This window comes from Argiope bruennichi, chromosome 2 (genome assembly GCF_947563725.1).
Source record: "Argiope bruennichi chromosome 2, qqArgBrue1.1, whole genome shotgun sequence".
NCBI classification, from domain to species: domain Eukaryota; kingdom Metazoa; phylum Arthropoda; class Arachnida; order Araneae; family Araneidae; genus Argiope; species Argiope bruennichi.
In genome coordinates this window covers 56,390,169-56,416,437 of record NC_079152.1, presented here as the reverse complement: position 1 = coordinate 56,416,437, position 26,269 = coordinate 56,390,169, and the positions used below count along the sequence as shown (strand labels likewise).

The 26,269-nt window shown below is 27.0% G+C and overlaps 1 protein-coding gene across 1 annotated transcript in view; it reads right to left on the bottom strand.

Moving 5' to 3' along the window:
- The window catches only part of LOC129955991 (mediator of RNA polymerase II transcription subunit 13-like), a 64,302-nt gene that overhangs the window by 18,321 nt on the left and 19,712 nt on the right, over window positions 1-26,269 (bottom strand). Inside the window, exons 3-15 of the mRNA XM_056068267.1 lie at window positions 19,989-20,076; window positions 19,824-19,904; window positions 19,573-19,718; window positions 18,566-18,739; window positions 17,037-17,448; window positions 15,590-16,232; window positions 11,208-11,542; window positions 10,353-10,569; window positions 9,366-9,629; window positions 6,880-6,976; window positions 6,422-6,603; window positions 6,103-6,329; window positions 4,870-5,705 (exon numbers count right to left, since the gene is read on the bottom strand). Of these exons, the coding sequence (XP_055924242.1) occupies window positions 4,870-5,705; window positions 6,103-6,329; window positions 6,422-6,603; window positions 6,880-6,976; window positions 9,366-9,629; window positions 10,353-10,569; window positions 11,208-11,542; window positions 15,590-16,232; window positions 17,037-17,448; window positions 18,566-18,739; window positions 19,573-19,718; window positions 19,824-19,904; window positions 19,989-20,076 (3,702 nt within the window). The remainder of the gene's footprint in view (window positions 1-4,869; window positions 5,706-6,102; window positions 6,330-6,421; window positions 6,604-6,879; window positions 6,977-9,365; window positions 9,630-10,352; window positions 10,570-11,207; window positions 11,543-15,589; window positions 16,233-17,036; window positions 17,449-18,565; window positions 18,740-19,572; window positions 19,719-19,823; window positions 19,905-19,988; window positions 20,077-26,269) is intronic.

Genomic DNA, 26,269 nt, shown 5'->3' with positions numbered 1-26,269 from the left:
TATTATCATTAAGTTACAAAACCAATTAAAATCAGTAATTTGAGTGAAAAGGGTGGGTGCGAATCAAATAAAAATTCTCTTAAAAATCTCCTTCATGCAGTAGATACACAATAAACAATTTTAATAACTAAAGCCAACAATGAAACCAAAGAGTTATTAACTCCTACTATTAACTTAATTATTGCCATGATTATAAGATTATAAAAGTATTTGGTTTGACATACTAGTAGCAATTATCATAGTTCCAATATCCAGATTCCAACTACAATGAAAAATGATAAAATATGACAAATTTTCTGACAAGATGTGAATTTCAATATGGTCTATAAACCGAATACACAAAAGTTGTAATGACATAAAAAAAAATTGCTTCAGTAGTTATTACATGTTAATCAGAAACATGCAGATCGCAGAGAAATATGTAAAAATATTAATAAGAATGGAACAGATGTTATGCCAACTAATGCAGCAAACAAACTTAAATGTAATGCCAAAATGTAGAGTTTTTATCTAAACTTTTACTTTCATTGTAAATAGAATTATAAATTTTAAATCAGCTTTGTGACAACTGTAAAGCAATTTTAAAGTAAAATTTTCAATTAAATACTATGATCAAATAAAATTTCATTTGAAATTTAAAGTGATTAAAAAATAGCATCTAAGCATTTAATATATGACGTTACACGATATATAAAACTACAAGTTCTAAAATTATTTTTGTCTCATAATTATTTAAAAAAATCAGGGCATCTGTTGTAATGTTAGCATGATTCATCCAATGATAAATTATAATCTAGCCTTACCTTTGATTTACTTAAATAAAAGTTTAATAAAGTTTATATTAAAAATAAATAATACTTTAAATTTTGCTTATACTCTGAGAGACTAATAAGTGAAAAAATTTTTTAAAGAAAATACAATACCAAAATGCCATTAAAAGAAAAAAAAAAGCAAATTTTTTTTTTAAAGGCTGTTATTTGTCATTATTTCTGATGCATTTGCATTTATTAAACAAATGACTCTAACAGCAATTATATTTATGCTCAAGGAAAGATTTTAAGTATATCTTGTATTATGAAATTATAAAGTGTTTTAATCACTAAATTATTCAACAAATTGCATGTTTGTCAAATTCTTTTCTCTAACTGAGGAAACTTTGGAAATTATGAAGAACAATGCACAATGCTTTATTATATAGTAGATTTCTCTTTTCATTTTAGGTATGCAGTTTTTTTTCAACACAACCTTTCATTAAGAAAATTTAACATTTATTTTTTGAAATCAGTCTGATGTACAAATAGTTGTTAAGCAATAATTTATTTTTTAAGTGAGCATATAAATTTATCTAAATATTAAGCTTTTCAATCTATACTTATAATAAAGCTCGGTGTGTGTGTGTTGGTGCTCTACAGACCAGACCGTACCACCTACAGCTACCAAAGTTAGCACATGCATACTTTAGAGGCCAGGAATATGCAACTCGGAGCCATTTTTTCGAATTTTTAATTAGAATTTTAATTAATTAAATATTAAGGGAAATTTTGAGGTTTTCCCACTAGCAAAAATATTACCGCATAAAACTGATTTTTACATCATGTTGAAGATAAAAAAATCATCTTTTTAACGACACTAATGTTTTAACCAACAAATTAAATTTCTATTTTCAATGAATTTTTTTAAAAAAGGAATTTAATCCTTTTTTAACAATTTATCTAGTAGAAGATAAAAAATAAAATTTAACTGTGTGAGCATGTCAATGGGAAAAAATTAGCTTTTATCAACCAACAGCCATCATATTGACAAAAGCTCAAATTAAAAAATAAATCAACTATTATTGTAAATTAAACATATAAAGATGTAATTTTCAGCACATGTCTGTGTGAAATGAAATAAATATGAAATGTAATATTTTATAAAAAGTAAAAGTGAAAAAAATATATGATCTTTTACAATATCTACAATATTAATTCAATAAATCCACTTTATTTAAAGTAAACATGGTTTGATGTATATCCTTTTAATTTAAGGCCTAAAAGCTAATCTGTATCTTTAATAATAAAAATACATGTGTTAAAATGGTCTAAATGTAAACAGTTATATTATTTGTAACTTGAGTCTCTAAATGCTCAAATAAATGACTAATGTTTAGCTTTTATCTAGATCCTTTGCTCCATGAATAATATTTAACAAAATATTCTCGAAAATATAATATTTTAAATAAAAAAAGTTACACTCTAATCAACTAAATCAGCCCCTAAAACTGATTTATTTATTAATATTTGAATATCACTATTTAATAAAACAAGGTGATTTTAGACCACTTCATCGATCCTCTCAAAGATGATACCCCAATCAGTGTCAAGACTGATTTCTCAAGACTGATTGGCCTAAGATTATAAAAATGTTGATTGTTCTTAGCTGCTCTATTCAAAACTTCATAAATCTATCAGATTTTATAGCAGAAGATAGAAAGGTTCATTTATTTATCAAAAAGTTGAAGTGTCAAGAATATTTCGCAGAATATGATTCCTTTAGAACCAAAGGACAGTAAAAAAATTTAAGCTTCACATTTTTTTTAAAATATATTCATAGACCAAAACCAAATAAAATATGTTATTCACTTCATTTAAATCCTTTTGGAAGTAAAACTAAATTTTGAAATGAATTATTCTTGAGATATTACATAAATTATGAAAAATATACTTTAGTGCACATAAGATTTAAATACTGAATGACTCTGTTTTCAATATTCATATTTTTTTTTAAAAAATGCCTTTTTCAATAAAAAAAAATAATTTTATAATAATGGAAGTTTAATCATTTTCATTTTAATTTAAAAGTAGAAATTTTACCACAGCTGATAAGAAATTAGTGAGATCATACCTTAAGGCTTTTATAATAGTATAAGTGCTATGACTATAGAAATTTGAAGCTTAAAAATATTCTGATGAAGATGCTATGAAAAACAAGTTACATAAAACACTCAATTGAAAATTTTGACAAGCATTAAGATTGGCGGACCGGCTGGTCGCCAATGGTGGCTAGTAATATATAAAGCACTGATAGCTTAAAATATCTTTTTTCTACTTATTGTTAGTATTATTATTATTCTATACATAATTCAAATTTAAAAAAAAAATGTAAGTTTATTAGACCCTTTGTCCAAGATTGTTATATGCTTTTGTGTAACTAGATGAATTGTAATTTTATATACATAATTAAGTTATAATATGAAGAACGCCACATTTATGTTTACTAAAATTTTTAGATATTATATTCCTAAAAATGAATAATAAGTATTTATAATTACAGAAACATAAGCTTCAACAAGATTTTTCAATAAATTATAGCTACTTTATAATTTTTTTTCTACAAATGCATTTGCATTATTTACAGTTCTAATTAATAAATTTATTAAAACCATCAAGAACTTACGTATTATAATTCGACTGAAGGACTACAATTACTACTTTAATTTGACTACATTATTTTTTAACATTCAATAGCTAAACACTTTTCATATTCTGGTTGCAAAAGTTCATTATTTTTAAGTCTTTATTTTATTAATTATTTTTAATTGCATTGAAAATTGCAATCTTGAATGAATAATTCTTATTTATTCATTTACTGCTTTGATGAATTGTAACTACCAGTATATAAGAAAAGAAATATTTCTTTTAAAGAAATGACTTAAGTGATTCGTATTTACTGGCAAGCTTATAAATCTCCTAAAAACTATCCTATGGGCATTCTTAAATTAAATTAAAAAAACAAAAAAAAAAAAAAAAAAACAAGAGGAGGGTGAGATAATGTATTTACACACAAGTTTGACAGTACACACAAACACAAACTAATGGGGGGGGGGGAGTGAAGTCCTTCTTGAAAGTGCACTGTTTTTGCATATTATTTTTAGGCAAAAATATTATTCATAAATATTTCAGAATATATAGATATAATTTAAACAAAGCATTAGTTTTCTACATTATATACTAATCACTTCTGGGGACCAGTTGGTTTGCCAGGTAATTGGTTATATTTAATTTGATTAAATCATTTAATCAAATTAAATATAATTATTTTATTTTTTATATATTAATTGCTAATTTATTTTACCTAATTTCATATCCATGATTTTGTCAAACTGTCAGGCATTAAACCTCTAGATTGGTTTACATACATTCTGTTCATTATGTACATAAACATCTGTAAAAGTGGCCAAATCCACAACATCAAAACACTATAAAAACATAAATGGTCAGTTCATCTATCTTCTAAATATTGTAACTGTACTTTTTTTTATTTATCATGATAACTACACAGATCTTAGTTTGGCGCAGCATAGCCAAATATGGCTCTTGCGCCAAAAAAACACCAACCAACCACAGATCTTAGATGTAACAATGGAAGTTTGAATTTCAAGGCAACAATGTAATCTACTGTAAGAAATTAGGCTAAAAAAATCTATTAAAAAAAAACCCACCAAAATTTAGGGAAAATTTGCACAATTATTAATGTGGTAACATTGGAAAGATAATTTTTTAAATTTAAAATGATGTAAAATAATTTTTGTGCTGCAATACTTTTGGAAGTTATCAAGAAAAATGCCAATCTAACTTAATTTTTAATTACAATTTTTTTTTTTAAATCACTCTCAGGTCTACATCCCAACCTTCAAAGCTATGGATGTGTCAAATATATGATAATTGCAGATCAAATGGTCAGACTGTAGAGCATCAACATGCACATTCATTTTCATTATTAATAGAGAAGTAAAATTTATTTTAGATGGCACAAAACTGATATTGTGAAGAAATAGCATAACTGATGATAATGCAATCTTTCAATATTAATGACTAAACACCATTTTACCTGCAAGATAAGGCCACTTATGAAGGCAGGAAGACTTTAAATTTTCATCCATTTTGTTGTTGTTCATATTGTCAACAGCTTGTCTACCTGTATCCAATGCAAGAAAGCACACTTCACACCCATCAGATACTTCAAGAGCATTGCAATGATAATTAAACTTATCAAAATAACGAAATTGTTCAGCCTTGTGAAACAATGAAAATGAAGAGTATATGTGTGAGCATTGCATTTTAATTAAGTCCACAATAGTATGTGGCACATGGTCCACTTGAGCGTTTGTTTCTTCCTCTAAATTCTGACTTAAATCGGTCTTTTTAGAGGATACACTCTCAACCACAGAAAGACTTTTCCTACAGAAGTAAGTTTCATATCGGTGACCCGTAATTTCAAGTTCATCTTCATAGAAAATTCCAGCCCGATGGCTCTGATGACGATTCACAACAGCACTGAAACCACACGTACACTTGTACTGAGGTTCATCAGTACCAGAAGGTATGAGGCTACTTGGCAAGTTGATACCCGCATCTGCACCTTTGGTATTCATATTGCATACACAAAGAGTACAACTTGCAAAGTTATGATCTTTGAAAAGATTGAGCATAGAGTCAGCTAACACAAGATTGACCAGTAGGCTGTGAGCCTCAGGTATGGAGGAAGCTGTGCCACTACTGTCAACAGAATTCAAATGTTTGTTCAAGTAAGATGAGGCACTGGACGCTGGGCTTTGTAATTCATAGTTCATGGGCAATGTTCGTTGATCAATAGGAGGATCCACTGAAAACATGGGCGGCACCATTCTTTCCCCTTCACTCACTGGTATAATTGGAAACTGAGAACTGAAAATAAATTAAAATCTCATTAAAATTTTGATATACATAAAAATAATAAAAGAAAAAATGAAAGTATTATAACATAAATAAATATCAAAGAACTTATATAAAAGTAGTTCAAATAATTGGAAAGAAAGGGAATGGAAACTGAGCTTTTCAACTTTTATGAAAAATTCTGCTTTGTAATAATGTGTCAGAAAATCATTTCCTGTACTATTTATCAGGGAATGGGCATGCTTATTAATTGTCACATTTCTTAACACTTAATTCTATCATATCCGCTCAGCCCACATAAAGCATAACATTACAATTCTGAAACTATCATTAGTTGATAGGAAAATTTATTAACACAAGGAGGGGGAAGGTAAGCATAATAAAATAATCTCATTACATTAGTACTTACTTTGAATTTGAAGATAATCTTTCAACATAACCAATTGGTTGCGCATTGGGTTGTGAATTATTGGCAGGAAGAGGAGAAGAAGAAGCATTTGTCCATGAAGGTTTATAAATATGATCTGTAGACATTGGAAGTGGTTGCATTTGACTTGGTAAAGAGGTCAGTGGAGCATATCTTTTAGAACCAACAAATTTATATTGAGTAGGCAGTTTATATACATAAGACCAATCCTAAAAGAGATAATAAAGAATGAAAATTTTTTAAAAAGTACTAATTTTAACTTACAGTAAAAATTAATAGAGAATATTAATTGCAAAGCTACCTTCACAGGTTCATAATATGGACTACATCCACCATCCAGATATACATCAGTTCTATCACGAAAACAATCAGTACCATCTAAGGTGGAGAGATCAGTACCACATAAAGGGCCTGAAGGGGACTGAGCAGTATTATGTTCTAAAGACGGTGGAGTCGGGAACATACGAGTCAACTCAGCAGCACCTATAAGACAATATACAAGGATTAACAAAATACCAGAAGGTCAAGATTTAATTCTAAAATATATTTATCAAAAAAATTCATTATTCCTACAATAAATAAAATCTTGAAGTATTAAAACATACATCAATATGTTAAAATGATAATGTTTTAATATATTTATGTCAATATTTTGTTGAAGTTCTAAATACATTACAAATTAATCAATTTGATGTTCCTTTCAATAAATTTTAATTGTAAAGAATCACTGTAATAAATAACAAATTGTATAAAACTTACATAACATTCCTGATGAAAATGAATTATTTTTACATTTTCCTGAAGAAGGTTCTTCTGGTGTACCACATAATTTTGCTGATAATGGTGTTGAAGGATCCTTAAATTGGAATATACACATATTATACATATATATGTCCATCAGAAAAAAGACATTTCAAGTACATGAAATTTTAGGAACTAATAATAGAAAATATATTACTATTTACAATCCAATGAGTAAACACAATAAAAATGGTCACTTCACAACAGAGAGTCAAACAATTTCATTTATCCAATATCAAACTAAAGAGAGGAAAGTGAAATGACAAATTTTCAGACTGATCTGCTCAAATCATGATATAAAAATAAAACATCTGCTCAATTCATAATATAAAAATAAAAACTTTTTTTTTTTTTCCCCCTTTTTCCTTTGCTTTTCTTTCAGCTCTATTTGCTAGTTTTCAGTGAAATTGTATAGGTGAAATTTAAGAAATTTCCCAAACAGGTTTCATTACATTTCTGTTTAATTTATAACAGGAGAATTATTTCCTGGTTTTCTGCATATAAACTCAAACTCACTCTAAAACTCAAAAGTGTTAGAATTTAATATCATTAAGTTAGACAAAGCTAAATGAAAACAATACAACTGCTCAGCATGCTTGCAATATTTCCTGTATTTTCCTCTGTAGAATAAATCCAAGGTTGATTTTTTAAACTTAAACAATTCTTCCCTGCATTTCTATTCTAGGAGGACACACTATTTTATAATTCTGCAAGCTAAGAGAAAAAAATTTCCTTCATTTTTTGGCAGAACTCTTATACAAATCTTTGCATTAGGAAAACAATATGAATAAATAAAGTACTTCAATGGCTCTATTTTTGAAGCAAGGACAAATAATCAAATGTTGGACACAGGAATTTTAATTTTAATTCTTAATATCTTTAAAAACAAATTTCATAAAAATGGTAACTGTTTGCTATATCCATTGCTTGATAGTAAGAAATGACAATGGTCTACGATAATAAGAAGAGGCAATAATTACACAAACACCGTATCATTGGGTGATACCACTGTCAATTATCATTGATAACAGCTCGTCAAATGTAGTAATTTAATTAAAGGTCCCAGGAGGTCATTTAGTAAGATTATCAAAAAAAATTTCATATACTAAAATCTTATTTTCAAACAAACACAAAATATTAAATTTAAAAATTTTTACATTAAATTTTAAAATTTAGACTTGAGGTACATTAGGTCATTATTATGATTATCTGTGAGGCTAACTTCATTGCGATACAATTGTCCAAACAACACAAAAATTGACATTAAGTGATGCATTTTATAAGTATAGAAAGGTGAAAGAAATGTAAAAACACATTTATAATATATATAATGAAAAAAGTTAAAAAAAAAAATAACAATGCATAACATTCTAGATTTTAAAAATTAAGAATTTTAATTAAAAAGGAGAAATTTTTGAAACTATAATAGCAGAGAATAAACACACATTCTTGAAAAAAAAATTTACACATTATAATACTTTATTCCTATAGATTACCCAATAAACTGATTAAGACTGCAGTATTACAATTATTTATTTCAATGCACTTCAATGAAGTAAATATTCAATAGATAACTGGCTGTAATTGGTCACATGAAGTAAGAAGATAATGCTTAGTACAAGTGTTATGTACTATGCATATGAAAATTGAGTATATGAATATCTCGAAGGAAATACAGATAAGACTATATGTAATTTTATGAGACAGGATTGCACAGCAACATAAAAGTGGAATTTTCTATGGCTAATATCAGAAAGAATGGTTTTAAATTTACAATTGTTAGCAAATGTTGGCAATGATGATTTCATGAAGACAAGTGGGTTCATAACAACACCAGGATTTATGGAAGGAGGTGAAGGATGATCAAAGTCATTGAGAATGCATGAATAAGACAAATCAAGATGTTAAAAGTTCTAGAGTCACGTTAGGGACAGTTTGGAAATGTTTTTCCAAGTTATTCTGGTGATTTTTAATATAGATTATACAATCCATTATGGAATTGTCAATAAACTGGCATTTAAAAGCTTCCTTCTGGTATAAAAAAATAAATCTGAGTAGATAACTGCAACTGGATAACTTCTATTCACTCTCATAAATCATCAGCATAGATCTATAGACATAGCACAACTACATTTTACAAGTTGCAACTTGTAAACACTTTTTCATATACTTGTGCAATATACATATTGTGTTATTTACATTGACTTGATAAATTCCTTGCAGAGTTTTGTTCAGTACTCTTTTACATATACTTAAATTTTAATTAATAATTAATAATAAATAAAACTAGTCTAATAGGAAAATTATATTTAAAAACTGAGTAATTTCAAATGACAATTTTATACCAAGTCTAAATCGAATTAAAACATATATATATTATTTCAAAAAATTAATTAAAAAGTTTTTATATATAATACATTTTTGAGGAATGGTAAATTATTTACCACATCATCTGCACTGTCATCAGATGAGGATGATTCAAATAAATTATCCAGATCTTTGTCTGTTACTTGAAGATCTTTTTCACTTGTAAAACTAGAGCCTTGATTTCTTGGAGTTAGAGGAGAAGATGGCTGTTCTCCATTAGATGGTGGTTTTGGTGGGTCTTGAATTGGTGTCAAAGGTGCAGAAAGCACTTGACCAGGGGTAAGGATCTGTGAATCAGGAGTAGGTGGCAAACCAGGATCTTTTGGTTTGATATCTTCTTCCTACAAATTAAAAATAATAGGTATTATGTAAAACTAATAATAAATATTAACTTCAAACCATTTCATACATAAATACGGAATAGCATCATTTTATACACCTTTCCCAGAACATATAAAAAATAATATATAAATAAAAAAAACATAAAATTAGTTTATATTTTAAAAAATAATTTTGTTTTTTACAAATGAACTGATACTAATCTAAAAGAAATAGAGGTTTTAATAATAATAATAATATGTTACTAGATAGTATGGAAATTAACAATTAAGTTTTTAAAATAAAAATAAAAAACATTTAAAAAAATCATATTTTTATAGCAAATTTTGAGTACTAATTGTACATTTATTTTATATGATTTATTTGCATGCAATTAGATAAATTTTTCTAATTAAAAAATCTTTAAACACTGTCTAATAAAATATTTGTCAGTATTAAACATAGTATTAAATAGGATAAAATTCATTGAATATTTTTCAATCTTATTTTTGTACACTACGTAAGTTCAAAGTTTTGAAATGAAATCCATAGTACTTTTAAAAGAAGAAGGAATAACTTCTTCTTCATCATCATTGTAATAATTTAAACTAGGGCGAGAAAGCTGTCCTCTATTAAAACATATAACACTACAGTCATGAAAGTATCCTCTGAATAAAAACAGATAAATGCAATGCAAAATAAAAATGAAAATATAAAGATAGATTAGACATAAATGCAATACATACATCCACTCTTGCACGAAATCCAGTTGATGATGGGCTATCTTCATCAAATTCATCATTGAATTCATAAGGATCTTTGGGCTTTAAAGGCTGACCTTCATCAATTTGCATAGGGTTTGAACGATCTTTCCCATAGAAATACTGATCTCCATTTTCAAGAGCTTCTGTTTTAAAATTTCTCTCTGGTCCTATTTTTCTCCGCTTCATTGATGAATTTTCCCTGTTAATAGAAAGACAAATTAATAGTAAAAAATAAAATATATTACAATTACTAAAAACGAGAAAGTATTTCTATTTATCAGTAACTTTTTTTCTATCTAAACTCTTAACTAAATATTTTAAATAGATGAAAGACGTTTTTGATTTTATAATGATTTTGATGCTTGGAAATACAATGCTGTCAGAAAAATAAACTGATGAAAAGTAAAAAAAGAACTTTTTCAAGATAATTCTATTGAAGCACAAAAATTCCGACTAAAAATTTAATCATAAGTTACAGAATATGACAGTTTAGTTAAAATCAACACAAAATCTTTGCAGGAATTTAATAACAATCCAAAATATTACTTGAACATTTCCAACTTTTCAAAGTAACTTTAAATTTAATAAAACATGTTACAAAAAAAAACATGCCCATCTCTGATTAAAATAACGGTAATAAATAAAGGTATCATGATATTCAGGTACCATTCTGACCAGTCAGGAACATATATATAATGTATGGATATAAATTAAAAAATGTCATAACTGGTTTAACTAAAATGTGAAAATACAATGTTTAATGCTATGAGTTTCATTAATAGTGTATGGCTAGAGAAATAAATTTTTTTTTTCTATGGAAATCAATGATTTACTAACCATAGTGAATTACTAAGGAATGTGTAGTCATATAGTAATCCATCCATCACCAATTCATCATGAGGATCATCATGAGAACAAACAGTTAATGATGGCCTTTTCAATCCCTGAACAGCAATAAGAGAAGGAGCAGGCACTGTGGGAACAGAACTCGATGCAATAGAAGGTTTTACTTCCTCTGCAGGTTCTTGACTCCAATTATTGCTGTTGTTATTTGCTGTGCCATTACTACTGTTATTATTACAATTGTTTTGAGAGTTTGTAGATTCTTCTTCTTTTATTTCCACTTTTATATTTTCCACCACTGTTGCAACATTTTGGAAAGGAGATGATACCTAAAATATCAGATTATGGTATATAAATAATTTGTCATTTAATAAAATGCATTTTTGTTAAAAAAAAAAAAAAAAGTAGAGAAAGAATAAAGTAGAGAAGAAGATTGTTCAATAGAAAGAGAAAAGTAAGACCCAAATTTTAAACTGTCATTTTGAAGTCGCAGGAAATCAAGAATTCCTCTTAGTTTCTTTTTAAACATTATAATTAATAGACAATAAATTTCTTCAAAATTAATTTAAAAACCATTTCTATATTTCCCCCCCATCAAAAATGATAATATTTACCAACAAATTAATAGATATTTCACAATTAGAACATTTATTTTTATGCAGAGGAATAACATTAATTTTAATTCAGATGCATAATATGGAAGATAAAAAGTACAGAAAAGGAATTTATCTGCTCGAATTGAAAGAAGTTTAACTAAAGAAAATTCAATGCCATTTCATAATATTACAATACTTAATAATTAAAGTTATTCAGGTCAACTTATAAACTGACAACTGTATATGAATTAATTATAAATCATTAGTACAAAAAAAAACCAAATAAATTTGCTAATAATCTACAATCACTCTTAAATTGTAAGAAAAAATAAATAAATGTGCAAATGGATAAAAAAGATCTTACCAGGAAAAATTCAATAATGTGATATTTAGTCAAATGGAATAACTTCATGATATGGCTATGCAATTAGTTAAACCATAAAGAAGTATTAGATTTTCCTAAAGGTACATTAAATTAGAATTCAATGCATTCAAGAAAATATATGTATCTGAATAATTAATATAAAAACAAAATGTTAGAGAAGGCGCAATTTCACATTCATTTAAATTTGTAAAAAAAAATAAAAAAAAATCATTAAAAGTTATACATAATGTACGTATAGAGCTAGTGGTACAAGTATGATAGCTCGACAACTTCTTTAATGAGATACACACAGGGCGGTCTCATTTTCCAGCATTTCTCCATAACAAGGTGTATAATGAGAAATTGTTGCAAAAAAACTTTAGTATAAACAATTAAGCACATTTGCACAAGCATGTCTATATAGATCCATGTATTTTCTAAAAATGTGAAGTCTTCTGCTTTATTATGAATGTATAGTGTTACATATGCATGTGAATGCATTTTTTTATTTCAGTATTTAGTTTTGTATTTGCACGCATTTACTACTGTAAAAGTGAGTGTATTTTAACTTTGATATTAAATAAATAAAATAAACATGATAGTGCAAACTGCCACTAGCAAAAAATTAAATACACATAACATAAAAAAAAGTGATTTTTTTTCCCAACTTCTCTTAAAATTAGCAAATTATCAATTAATTTGAATGGATACATCATTTCAGAAAATGTCAGTGGATGCAGAAAAATAACATGACTGAAAAATTTTAGAAGGGAATATCCAAAATTTTTTCATCCTGTTTATATCAAAACTGAATTTTAAAAAAGTAAGAGGATGCATTAAAAATTAATCTTTTATCATGTATTAAGAATGTTGCAAAAATTTTTTTAAATATATTTTGTCTTGTTTTTTAAATTTTATTGACACCATTTTTTTAAATTTCGATAAATATAATATATGCATATTAAGAGATTCAAAACAACTGACAGTGAAAACACTACACTTAAAAGTAACAAAACAATAATTTAAAATGTATGACCTTAAATTAAAATTTCGTCAAACTGGATTTTACACTATTTGCATAAAATTCAGTGTAATGAAATGTAATTAAGCATTACAATGAATTAGAACTCACCATTATAGCACTGTAAAACCTATTAGTACGTCATATAAGAAAAAATAGTATATTGAATGACTGAATATGTGAGGTATTAAAAAGGCTTCATTTTAATTAGAATAAGATTAGTTAAGTGTCATATATACTATTCAAGTACTTTCATAGAACAGCCTTCCCCAAGTTTGATATATGTATCTCTTTTGCACACTTAATATATCTTGCTTCATTCTTATTATCTGTCAGTCTAACTCAATCAGCGTATTCTTCTTTAATGCCCATGAAAATGTAAACATGTTATTATCATGCATAACTAAACTAAATCATTGTCATCTAAAAATGAAAAAAGTCTGAACATTTTTTAAAAATCACAACATATGCCCAATCCATATTTCGTACAGTAAAATCAGAGTAATCATTTCAGTATTTTAATATATGATGGTGATCATTGTTGAAGAAAGAAAGAGCTGAAAAAAAAACCTGTCATCATCATTATCTTAATATGTGCTGACATCCCTAGATCTATCTCACTTTACTGGAATTCTTTTCTTTTTTCGTTTTTTGGTTTCCCTTCTCTTGATAATCCCAGATTTTTTTGCACTTTGAGAAAATCAAGCACTTTTTAAAGTCCCCCCCCCTCGCAATTTAAACCCATTGAAAGTTTTAAAACTGGTTTCAAATTTAAGCATCTTTCATGATGTTTCGTATCCGTTTAACATCCATTCCAAATTGATTAAAAATCATAAATTAAATAATGCATCCAGTAGTTTTCACCACTATTACATCGACGCTTAGGTAGACATGATATTAGGATGACAAAACAGACAGTTAAAAGTTGCTGGAAATTCTAAATTGATTAAGCAATTGCATTTGTGAATGTCACTGTTAATGTCCATTAATGCTACAATTTTTTTTTTTTTTTTTACTTGCGACTTAATTGTGTTTTGGTATATAGCTGAAGATGGCACAAGTATGAAAATAAGTTACATGAGGCCAGTGATATCTAATGAATAATTAAAACAGGTTAAATGCTAAAAAAGAAGCCTCAAAATGGACAATGAGAGAAAGTGGGAGAAGGGAAGAGGCAAATAGAGATAAGATGTTTTTGCACCACAGAATCTAGAAAGCACTATTTTAAAGGAAGGGGCCTAACTAATAAAAAATTCAGAGTAATTTTAAATATCTTTTATCTTTTTAAAAATTAAAATTGCCTTAAATGATAAATTTGTTACATATATAACTGCTCTTTTTATTTGAGATTTAGCAAATCATGAAGGATAATGAGTTCTACTATAAGGGATAGTTGATATAAAAAAATGTTCCCTTGCTTTAATTTCTTATTCCCAATATTGGAAATCCTTCCATATCCCAAAAAACTGACACTGTATTGTGATACATAAAATATTATATTATAGTATATGCCTTAATAAAAGTAAAACCTCCTGTTAAAATTCTTTTTCATTTTTAAAATTAAAACTTATTTTTTAATACTTACTGATTTATTGAAAGGTTAGGCAAAAGTAGAGTGCCCAATCCTATTATTCAATAAATCTATTTCATATACATAGTTCATTGTTTAAGCTAATTTGTAATAGTTTCACAATACAATAAATAATATATCAGCTCTTAAGTATAAAAAAGAGCATATTTTACAATTCTGATGCATATTTCAAATAATATAAATGAAAATTATTTCAACTTTATATTCCACATATATCTGTCCTCTTTTTTCATGATATATCACAGCAAAAGAATTAGAGCTTCTAGTATTATCAGAATTTGTGTATAAGTTATAGTAATATGAATAAAAATTTCTTAAAAGTTTTCTTGACTGATTAAAAAGTTCATGAATTCAATTTTTCATAAAAATATTTTTTTTTCAATCAATGTAAAACAAAACAGTGAAAATTATAACTGCAATACCACAATTAAAGATGCTTTCAGATAGAAATTTCTCATCTACTCCAATAGGCAACTGCTGAAAGTCAAAATTTCAGCTATTGTCCATTGACGAAGTTAACTCTGATAATATTCAAGTAAATCTGTAGCACAATTAAAAAAACTTCCCATAATGTTCTTATATATCAGAAAAATTATCGTCATTTTTGTTGCCTTCTCATTTTCTCTCACTTTAACTAACGGAATGATTCTCTATTTATCCATATGCATACATATAAGTACATATTTTTCTAATCAAACACATACCAAAATGGCATCATCAGAACTTAAAAGTTTAAAGAAAAGCATAATATATCACCAATTTTTACAAACAAAGTGAAATGCAAGATAAAAAAAAAAAAATTACCTGGTCGTTTGAACTTTTTTCTTTATTATTCCCGTTACTGTTTATTTCTTGAGTCGTTGATGATGATGGACTTTTAACAGCTACTTTCTGGTCCTGAGATTCTGAGGGCATTTCCTCATCGTCTTCCTCATCCTTTATTGCAGGAGGATGTGGAGAGAGTGTGGGCATTGCAAGTTCTGCTGATTGTGAGTTCGTACCATCAGTCATAGGAGTATCAGGGAGGGGAGATGATGGCTGGACAACTGATGTGTGCAATTGTGGAAGGCCACTTGGAGTGGAGGAGCGTAACGATTGACTTAAACCTTTAAATTGAAAGTTTGTATTCACACTATTAGGCAATGTGGAGCCAGGCATGGAACCCATAACAAAGGTAGAGGAAGCAGAAAAATTGTCTATTTCTGAACTATCAGAAAACGCACTGCGTTTGTGAAAAGGAATTGAAGTCCTATAACGTGTTTGTTGTTTAAGTTTATCTGGTTTTTCGTTTTTACGAGCTGCATTGACAGCAGTGTTTGTATTAGTTGAGCTGCTTGGACTATCAACAGACACAGCAGGACTTGATGTTGTCACAACTGGACTCGAAGAACTTGTACTTGTAGGCATCTTTAAACTGTTTGTTTTATCTTGGTTCACTGATTTCGACCTTGAAAAACAAAATATCAGATATATATTTCTTAAACAGTTTTAAAACAAATGCAAAAAAAAAAAAAACATAATCACCTGAATGTTTTAGAGTACAAATTTGAAAAATTCTTAACCTTTATTAATCAGTAGTACAGTTACAGAAAAAGAGGAAATGAAATAAAAAAAAAAAACTAACTGATAAATAAACATGGGAAAGGTTATAAACATCTAAGTTTAAAATAATTTAAAACAAAGATTATAATTTTTCAATAAAAAAATCAATGCAGTTTGTTTTTAAAACTTTCAATTCTTAATCAATAACCAAAAAGGAGGGAGAATATAAAATTTTTATTAATATAAGTTAAAACTTCATCAAATTATCTTAATATAGAAAAATGGCATGGTTCTCATTTCAAGTCAAAATAATAATGAAATTAACAATAAAAACATTTTAAATCCTCCTGCGGAAAGTGGGTAAACAATCATTCTTTTATGACAGAGTATGCAACAGATTTAGTAAAGCAACAGATTTCATTTCATTTGCTAGCTTTAAAAAAAAATAAATAATAATTATCAACCAAAAAAAAAAATTTACAAAATTTACTTTTAATAATAGTAAATTTGAATTAGTAATATCTTTTAACTTAAAAAAAAAAAAAAAAGAATTATTCAGAACTGCATAATGTCCTGAAATAAGCTACTGAAATATTACAAAAAAAAAAAAAAACTATGAACTATGTAAATGACATAATTCATATTGTTTTAATATTAAATATTTACAATCTACATAAATAAATGATCAATAAATAATAATTCAACTAACCTTGAGCAATCACATCTGACTAATGATGAAGGATCACTGAAATCCCATATTCCAGCCTGGTCACTTCCTTCTGGATTTTGTTTTCGACCCTGAAGTGCACTATCTTGCCAAACAGCTTGTTTTATTTTCCATGCAGTTGTGTACACAGAATTGTATCCTGCATTTTCTCCAAACACATCTGTGGATGTCCCACGAAAAGTAGTGTTTGCTGACAATGTAGGATCACACGGAGATGTTGGAGGAGTAAGAACACCTGTGAGTAAGGAAGTCTTTTGCTGGGAAGCACAAAAGCTGGAAGATGAAGTACCAAATGATGCAAACTGAGAAACATTAGCATTTGATCCGATGGCTGCAGCCTCATCAATTTCGGTGACAAGTACGTAACTGGATGGATACCGCATTCTTATTCCACCTGAAAATTAACATTTAGATACAAATGAGAATTATAGTGATCAAGAATAAAAATTTGTTTCCATCTCTACTGAAATATAACCCTTATAAGTCAGTACTTTTAATGTGATTAATGATCAAAATCCATGCAATTTTTTTCAATAATTCATTTGCTTGCTTTTCCTTTCATTTTTTTTCTAGATTAATATTACAAAATGAAAATAATTTACCAAATAAACACTTTTTAATTTGTTAAAAGAAAATTAATTTTTAATTAAAAAATAACATTCTATATTATTTGTCTGCAGCTAAAATAAATGACCATTACAATTAAGACTGCATACCTTAAATTTCAAGCAATTAATTTTTCAATGAAAACAATTTTACTTCTATGTTACTATTCTAAAAAAATATTTGAAAATTAAAATAATTTGTTGCATTTCGGGTATTTTTCCCCCTCCCTCTCTCTTTTTTTTTAATTTACTAAAGCCATTTCATTTTTTAAACAAAGCTATTACACCTGTGCTTTTGCCAACATTAAACTGCTTTTATTTCATTAAATAAGCAGGACAATTTAAAATCACAGCAATTTCTTTTACTGTTTTGTATGACTTTTGCCTTACTTAGTATCTTCAAATTTTAATGTGACTAATAGGAATACCACCAATCTTTTTTTATTGTTATTGATTCATTTAGATTCATTAAAATTAACGTCAATAAAAATCTAAAACTAAGTTGTCTTGATTTGATATGTGTATTTAGTGAATAATAAGAGTAATTAATTTGAAAAACAATTACTGAACACCTAAAAAATCAGCAAAAAATTGGATACCATTTCAAATATTTCTAAATATAATTTGCAAAAAGGTTTTTTAAAAAGTACATAAAGTATAAAAATACTAGTCTAGCAAAATTTTGTTCATTTGATGTTTGCAATCTAACTATGATTGGAACTTAATTATAATTTGTTGTATTATCCTTAATTTTTACTAGCAATTTTCAAATTAAAATATAATATACAAGAGCATAACAATAAAAATATAACAATCTAGTATTTAATACAGAGAATGTTAGCTAAATCAATGGAATAAAAATGATTAGTAAAAATATGAAGGGGGAGTAATAATTCAAATACTAACCAACAATGACTTCTACTGCAGGCATGATATGGTCGTCATCAGGTAATGTTTCTTTTTTAGATCTAATGGGATAAAAATGGTTCCACTCACTTATCAATCTCTGAGTGGTTAAATCAGTATCTTTATAGCTCTGCCCAGTCAATGTACCTGCCATTCCATATGGGCAAAGTATCACTGCAATAAAAAATAGAAAATAAAATTACATACTTAAATATTAAAACAATTATAATATTCTGCATATTAATTTTTAAAATCTGTTTGTATATAATATAAATAGCATTCAAATTTAGTCAAAAGGAGGCATAAATAAATCACTGCATAACTAGTTATGTGCATTCAACATGTATGCATATCAATTCAAATCTTCATTTTGGCAGTCAAGGTGTAATTTTTTATCTAATAAAAATTAAATCTCATTCAGTTCATTATGATTTTTTGAAAATTTTACAATGCAATCATTTAATATGTATATTCATCATCACTTGACTTTAAAATAAGAACTTGCGGAACTTTAGAAAAAATAAACTCTGCAGTTAACTGGTTATAATAATCAATATGGAGTGATATCTTTAGAACACTATTCAAAATCTTTAATCAACCATATGGTCAAATAAGTATGAATAATTAGCATACAAAGCTTGCAAATTTTTTTAAAATTTTTTTAATGATTTAAGCATATGTTATTAAAATAGAATTATTTGGAAATCTATTCCAAACCTTTATCTAAGTTAGAATTAAATTTTACACTCGTTTTCAAAAGTAGCAATTCTATTAATTTATATAGCTTCATAAATCTTCTTTAATGCTCAATTTCATATCTATTTTCTTAAAAATAGATTTGCTCTTATGAAGATAGAGTATATTATGCTAATATTAGTAGTCTTTCTGTGAATCAATTTCAGATATGCAGGTGCTAAACCTAAGATAAGAATCTAAAAACCTTGTTTAAAAACCATGCATTAATAAATATGTTGGATTCAATTTGAAGAACAAATATTTAAAAATACCTTTTAATCCAGTGTGACACCCTTGTGCTAATGATAAGTGCTGACGTGTCAGTTGACACACTGGAATTCGTTGTCTGACATCTACACTTGCACATACTGTACTTTCACCATGGATGAAAAAGTTAAAAGAAAAAGAAAGCTGTGGGCTGAAAAGCAAATAAAGCCTTTGTGATATTTATATACTTAAAAAAATATTTATAATTATTATTAAATTAATTTAATTATTCAAGATTTTTTAAAAAAAATGTTACCTTCTTATACTTTTCTCATTTCCATCATATGGTTGAACAAACCATCTTCCCAGACGTGAGAAGCCCCGTGACAACAAACTCCTATTTAAAAACAATCATTTAATTTCTAATCTGAAAACAAAACAAATAGCAAAAATATGAAAAAATAATTTTTAAAAATCATACCTCTCAATTAAGTTGTGCAATGATTTGAAAAGGAGTGTACGGCATTCGTATGACAATCCACTTTCCCACGATCCTTGCTCAGGATCCGCTATAAATTAAAGGGGGAAAAAAAAAAATCAGAAATCAGCAATACTAAAATAAACAGAAATTAATGTATTAATTTATAAAATTAATAAAATGAAATGTTATCTAATTATTAGAGATAATGTTTCATGTGGGCAAGCAACAAAATTTAAATAGGAAAACTAACAATTATTCAACAACTTCATATATATATATATATATTTTTTTATCAAGCAATTTTTTATACGAGTATGGCAAAACAAACAATTGGAAATGCCACATTTTTAAGGAAAATCAGTTTTAATAATGAACATACTGATATCCAGAAATCAACTATGAAAATTCCATACCTTAAATTATGTCTGAAATAGCAGTTTTAAATTCTCAGGATATTCAATGGTATATTATGAAACAGAGGGCAAATATTTATGACAACTTATTCATTAATAAACATTTAAAAAAATTAAGAAATAATTTTGATTTTCTTTTTTGATTAAAATAATACAGGTAACAAAGTAACAATTTTAAAAATTAAAGAAAATAAAAGTGGAAAATATTCTAATATATATAAGTAACTTTTTCCTGTCTTCCTTATGGAACTGATGAAATTACTAAGCATCTCAATTAAGTTCCATACACATTGCATAAAATTACAAATCTGGCTACTAATAATTCAGTTAATTGAATCTGATTTGCTGTTTTTAAAACTTATTTCTAAAGCATTTCATTTTAAATTCTCAATTGTAGCCAAAGTTACATTATTTAAACCTTGAACTTGAGATGTATCATTAATTTAAAAATCTATTTTAATTTATTGTTATTTTAATTTTTCAAAGACTTATATAAGACTTTTAAAAACTAAATGCTATATGAATGAAGTCTCAAAGGCAAGTTTTTTATTTTCTTACTGAAAAAAGTCTATTAACTGAAATACAAATATATAGGCCTGTTGTAATTTTAAAAAATTGTTTTTTTCTTGCATGGCAATAAAAGTTCCATTGCTATTCGTTTTTTTTTTTATTTTACTGCATTATTTGAGGAAAACAATGTATTAAAGTACCTTTATTTTATAAATTTCTTAAAGGTAGGGTGTATTTGGTAAAGTGAGAGAATAATTGTTATCACAGAGACATTTTTTCCCCTTCTAAATCTGACTTCTTTTCATTTCAATAAATGTATAAAGAAGTTGATAAAATAGCAGTGAATGATAGAACTAATTTATGTACAATCTACAGATAATACCAACGGATTTCTCTATTTTAATTAGAAAATTCTTCAACTATGGTTTGATAATATATTCATTGATGTAAAGTAATATTTTTTTCCCACCAAAAACTAACCTACTAAAAACACCCGATATTTTGAAATTTGCCAACATTTGACATGCATTGCTAATATACAAAGGAGAAAATTTGGATTAGGCGATAAAAGAAAAAATTTCACATCTAATTTGAAATATACAGCTATTATAAAATTCAACAATGTTATTTCATCAAACTTAGCAATTAAAAATATAACTGGAAATTGTAATATTTCAAATAAATGCTTTATTGGCAGTAAATCATTGTAATCGGAAATACGATTACAATCAGATAATAATATACAAAAAATACAATAACAACTGTAAAATGCCATAATATTTTATTAAGAATTGTAGGAAATTTTCTTATATTAAACATTTTAAAAATCACAGATTTTGAAGGAATAAATTTGAAAAAAAAAAAAAAAAAAAATGCAGAGGGAGGAAAAAAAAATTTAATTTTCAATCTTTTGTAAGGTTTTTAATGTTACAAAAATTACAAATTGATTTTTAAAGAATTAAATTAACTTCCACTCATAATTTGCAAAGGATGCATTGATCTAAGCACTAGATCTGTGGTAAAAACCTTGCATCTTATTACGATTCAGAGTTCAAACAGCAGAGAATTATTTAATAGTAAGATTCGAATATGAACCATCACATACCTAAAATGTAAAAATAGTGTACTTAATCATAAATAGAAACCACAATAAAGTTTTCATTTTAGAGATGTAACTTACTGATGAAAAAACGATTTGCAAATTACATCAATAATGGATGCACAGACTGCAAAACACAAGGTAAGTTTTTTTAAAGAATGCCTAAGTCTTCTTTGAAATAAAAATAACAAATTGGTAGGCATTCTTTAATTTCATTCTTTAGTTCAATTACAGCAACAATTTTGAATTAATTAATTAACTTTATCACATCAATCTAATTAAATATAAGTTTATTTCAAAAAATTGTGATTTTCTTATATAATAAATCAGTGTGGCCTGCAACAACAACAAAAAAAATGTATCTAATAAATAATTCTTTCATTAGATTTCAAAAAATTAAACATAAAAGGTTAAAAAAAAAGGGGTGGTGGATTTTAGGCTTGTAAAGGGATTTAGGAAAATATTTTTAGGCTTAAAATTAGAATAAGAAAAGGGATTCATTAGCTTATTAGATAAATTTAATTTGATTAATTAATTAATTTGGTTAATTAATAATTAAGTAACAAATGAAGACACATTTTGTCTGAGATAAAGAACTGAAGCATCTAAGTTTCTGACTTACTAAAAAAATTTGTCAGAACTTATGTCAACCTACATAATTTCATACAAAGATTGATAAATTTGGTGGGAAGCATACTTCCCACGGCCCTAGAAAGGGTTAAAATACGATTTCTGTCATGCTATACATTTACAAATAAGATTTTTATGACCTGGCCATTCTTCCGCGAGCATAAAGCAAATCGAATGTATCAAATGCGGTATGTTGGATAAGAGGTTATAATCACCGAATAACATTTTTTTTTTTATTGTTATCGGACATGTTATCCTACAAGGTAAAATTTCATATTTTCTACACAAGAATCTATTTGATATACACTATCCAAGAAATGATATACGTAATAAAAAAAATTACGGCAATTATAAAATCATCGTATTAAAATTGTATTTATTCCTTGCACCCATCATATATTTTACTCAAAATACATTGCTTCATATTAATTAGAAGACACTGTTTACCGCTCATAATCGAAAGCATTTAACAGATTTAATTTTTTTTTCCGATTAAAAAAGCCATTTGATTGGTTTAGAGTGTGTGGAATTTTCATGTCAAATGGTTGTTCATTTATGATTTTTATGTTAGGCAGGGCAGTGTGACAAACAATTTCGAGTAAACGAGTCTATATTAAAATTTTCTAACAAGTACAGAAAGAAAATAAACATCCACGTTCCCCAATTTTATTTTCAAAAGTACTTCGCATAAGACGCTATCCGCCATAAGAAACGGCGGTAAAGAAACATCGTCGAGAAGGATAGCGGAAAGAAGGTCACAGTATCACCCCCAACGTGACGTGACGGTGGTCCAAAGCGGAAAGGGGGGAGATGAACGGATAGACAGGAAAGCGAGCCCAAGCATCCGATCAATAGGAAACAGGGTTGCTGAAAGATTAACACACAGCGCCACACTCCGATTGCAAAATGTTCAAAAATGCCACAAATTCAGCCTCACGCGGATTGCACCTGATACGAAGTGAATACATGGAAATTTTACTTTAGTGAATATATGCTGTTATAAAGTAGATTATTAATAATGCATTTCAATAGCCGATGGGATAGATACCGACTGGACTTCCATACCAAAAATGAAGAGCGTGTATTACTTCATTTTAATAATAATAATAAAAAACTGTGGGAAGATTATTAATGGAATTATTCGATAGTGAATTATAGCGTAGCGTTTCTATTTAGTCTCAAAAATATACTTAAAAATATTAATAATTAATAAAATATTAATGTATTAGTTTTAATTTAAAATTCTGTACAATTACCTTAAGAGCATTCAATTAACAATTATTTTTCAAGGTAAACTGCATGAGCTTTTATATGTAGTTTATAAAAAAATATAAGATCGAGGTTCTATAACTTAAACATATAAAGTATACATCAAGTAAAATCAACACAAAACAAGCGATGAATAAACTAAATCTGTTATTATATCTGATAACATATTTCCACAAAACTCACCATAAAATTCTAAGGGATATCGATTGTTGATTACTGAAAGAATTAACTGTCGCACTGATTTTTATTATTAAATACATTTCATAACTAACTAGAGAGAACAGTTTAGATACATTAATTATACAATTTGAATGTTTCGAATCCTACTGAGTTATGAAAGAAATAATACAATTTTTACAAATGCATATTTCAAAATTTCCTTTGAAACTATTTTCGAAATTCATTTATAGATGCCACATGTTTGGAGAACGGATGATATTTCGAAACTTGCCTCTTACAAAATTGTACTCGATAAACTCAGAATAGAATATCTATATCCCGAATATTCGAATTTTTTTTAATGAACTATTTTTAATTAACCATGTTAAGATTCGCGCAAGATACACATTTCAAAACAATATAAAATAAAAAATTTGGGATATAAAACCATACAAAAAAAGTTAATATATTGGTTTCCTCTTCCAATAATACAATTCCATTTCTAGTCTTGTAACACCAATTGATTTTCTTTCGTGTTTTCTGGTATGATTAAGAACTTCCTAGGTGATATTTTGACATTAAAAACAAAGACCTGGTTTTTAAAAATTAAGAAATTCATGACAAAACCAGTTTTTTCAAAATTGAAAACATTTTTTATAGTATAAATTTCATGGTAAAAATCATCGAAAGTATTCGCCAATGTTTGGAGGCATTTTTAAAAATGACATTTATATAAAACCATAAAAATCATGATTTATTTATTATTAATTTTTGTCCATTCAAGAAAATTTTAAATCTTTTTTTGGTACAAAACTTTTATTTTTTCCCATGCAATCTTGATAAGGCTGGTAAAAACGTATAACCATTTTGAAGGACAGATCAAAAGTATTATCATACAATAAAGTGATATAAATTTTAATGCGAAATCAATAATCAAATTAACTTAGTAAGACTTAAATATTTTCACACTCCCTCATTTCGTAAAATATTTCTTCTTTTATTCTGAATTAATTTACTTTTTTAAATTTTTATCCGTAAGCAGCAAGCAAGCTGCTTACGGATAAAAATCTTAGCAAGAATAGAAAATCAAGACAATGCAACAATTGAATTCTAGCCCCTTTGGCAATTAGCTGGTTTGCCTGAATTAATAGTTGTATATGAATTTAATTAAATATTTTATGAATAACTTGATTTCCATTTTTCCCTCAGCAAAATATTTTTTATCAAATTTAAGAAGTATTATTTTAAGTGTCTTACACCTTTTATGCTCTTTGTATACATGAAACCTAAAAATGGAATCGCATGTCAAAATCATACGAAAATTGTTACTCTCTGTATTACTAATATCAAACTACAAGTTATATTACGCGGTGCTGTGGCTTCATTTTTTCTTATTCTTTATTAAACTAGGAGGGGGGAGAGATCAAAAGGCATATTATGTGAGCATGTCCAATACTACCTTAGGTAACTGAAACAGATTAATAAAAAAATGAAATAGCAAAGACAATTATTCAGCATACCAGACTTAATCATTAATATAGTTAATATTCTTGTGGACTATTTTAATACTCCCCCCCCAAAAAAAATAGAATGAAACAAAATTAGTAAGTAAATATTCACAATGACAGTGCTAAAGAATATGAAAATACAACATTCCTTAACTTTCCGCAATGGAGAGAAAATACACAATAAAAAACAATGTAGAAAATTCAAAAAAAAAAAAATGTTAACGAATTAAACCTGATTTTTAATTAAAATTTTAAAAAAATGTTCCCAAGTGCAAATTTTTACTCTCAAAAATAAAATTGCTTTCCAAATTTGGTAGTTCCATGTGAAGCATGGTGGCTTATAGAGCATCAATACCATCACAACCTTGATTATGAATTCGTAACACTTTCATAAAAAAAAAACACATACTCATAATGAAAATATTCCAAAAACAGTAACTTGTAGATGAAAAATGATATGATATAAAAAATTAACATTAAATAATTAAACAACATAATGATAAATGCTTCTTTGTCATATTGTTACATTTTCATCTTCAGAGATAGTTTAGGAAAACTATAAAGTTTTCCTAAACTATCTCTAATTTCCTTTTTAATTATAGGAGACGTAAATCAAAAATAGTTTTGGGAATTTAAATTAAATGGAAGAACAGTTCAGTACATACAGAAGAACAGCATTTAAAATGAAAGAGC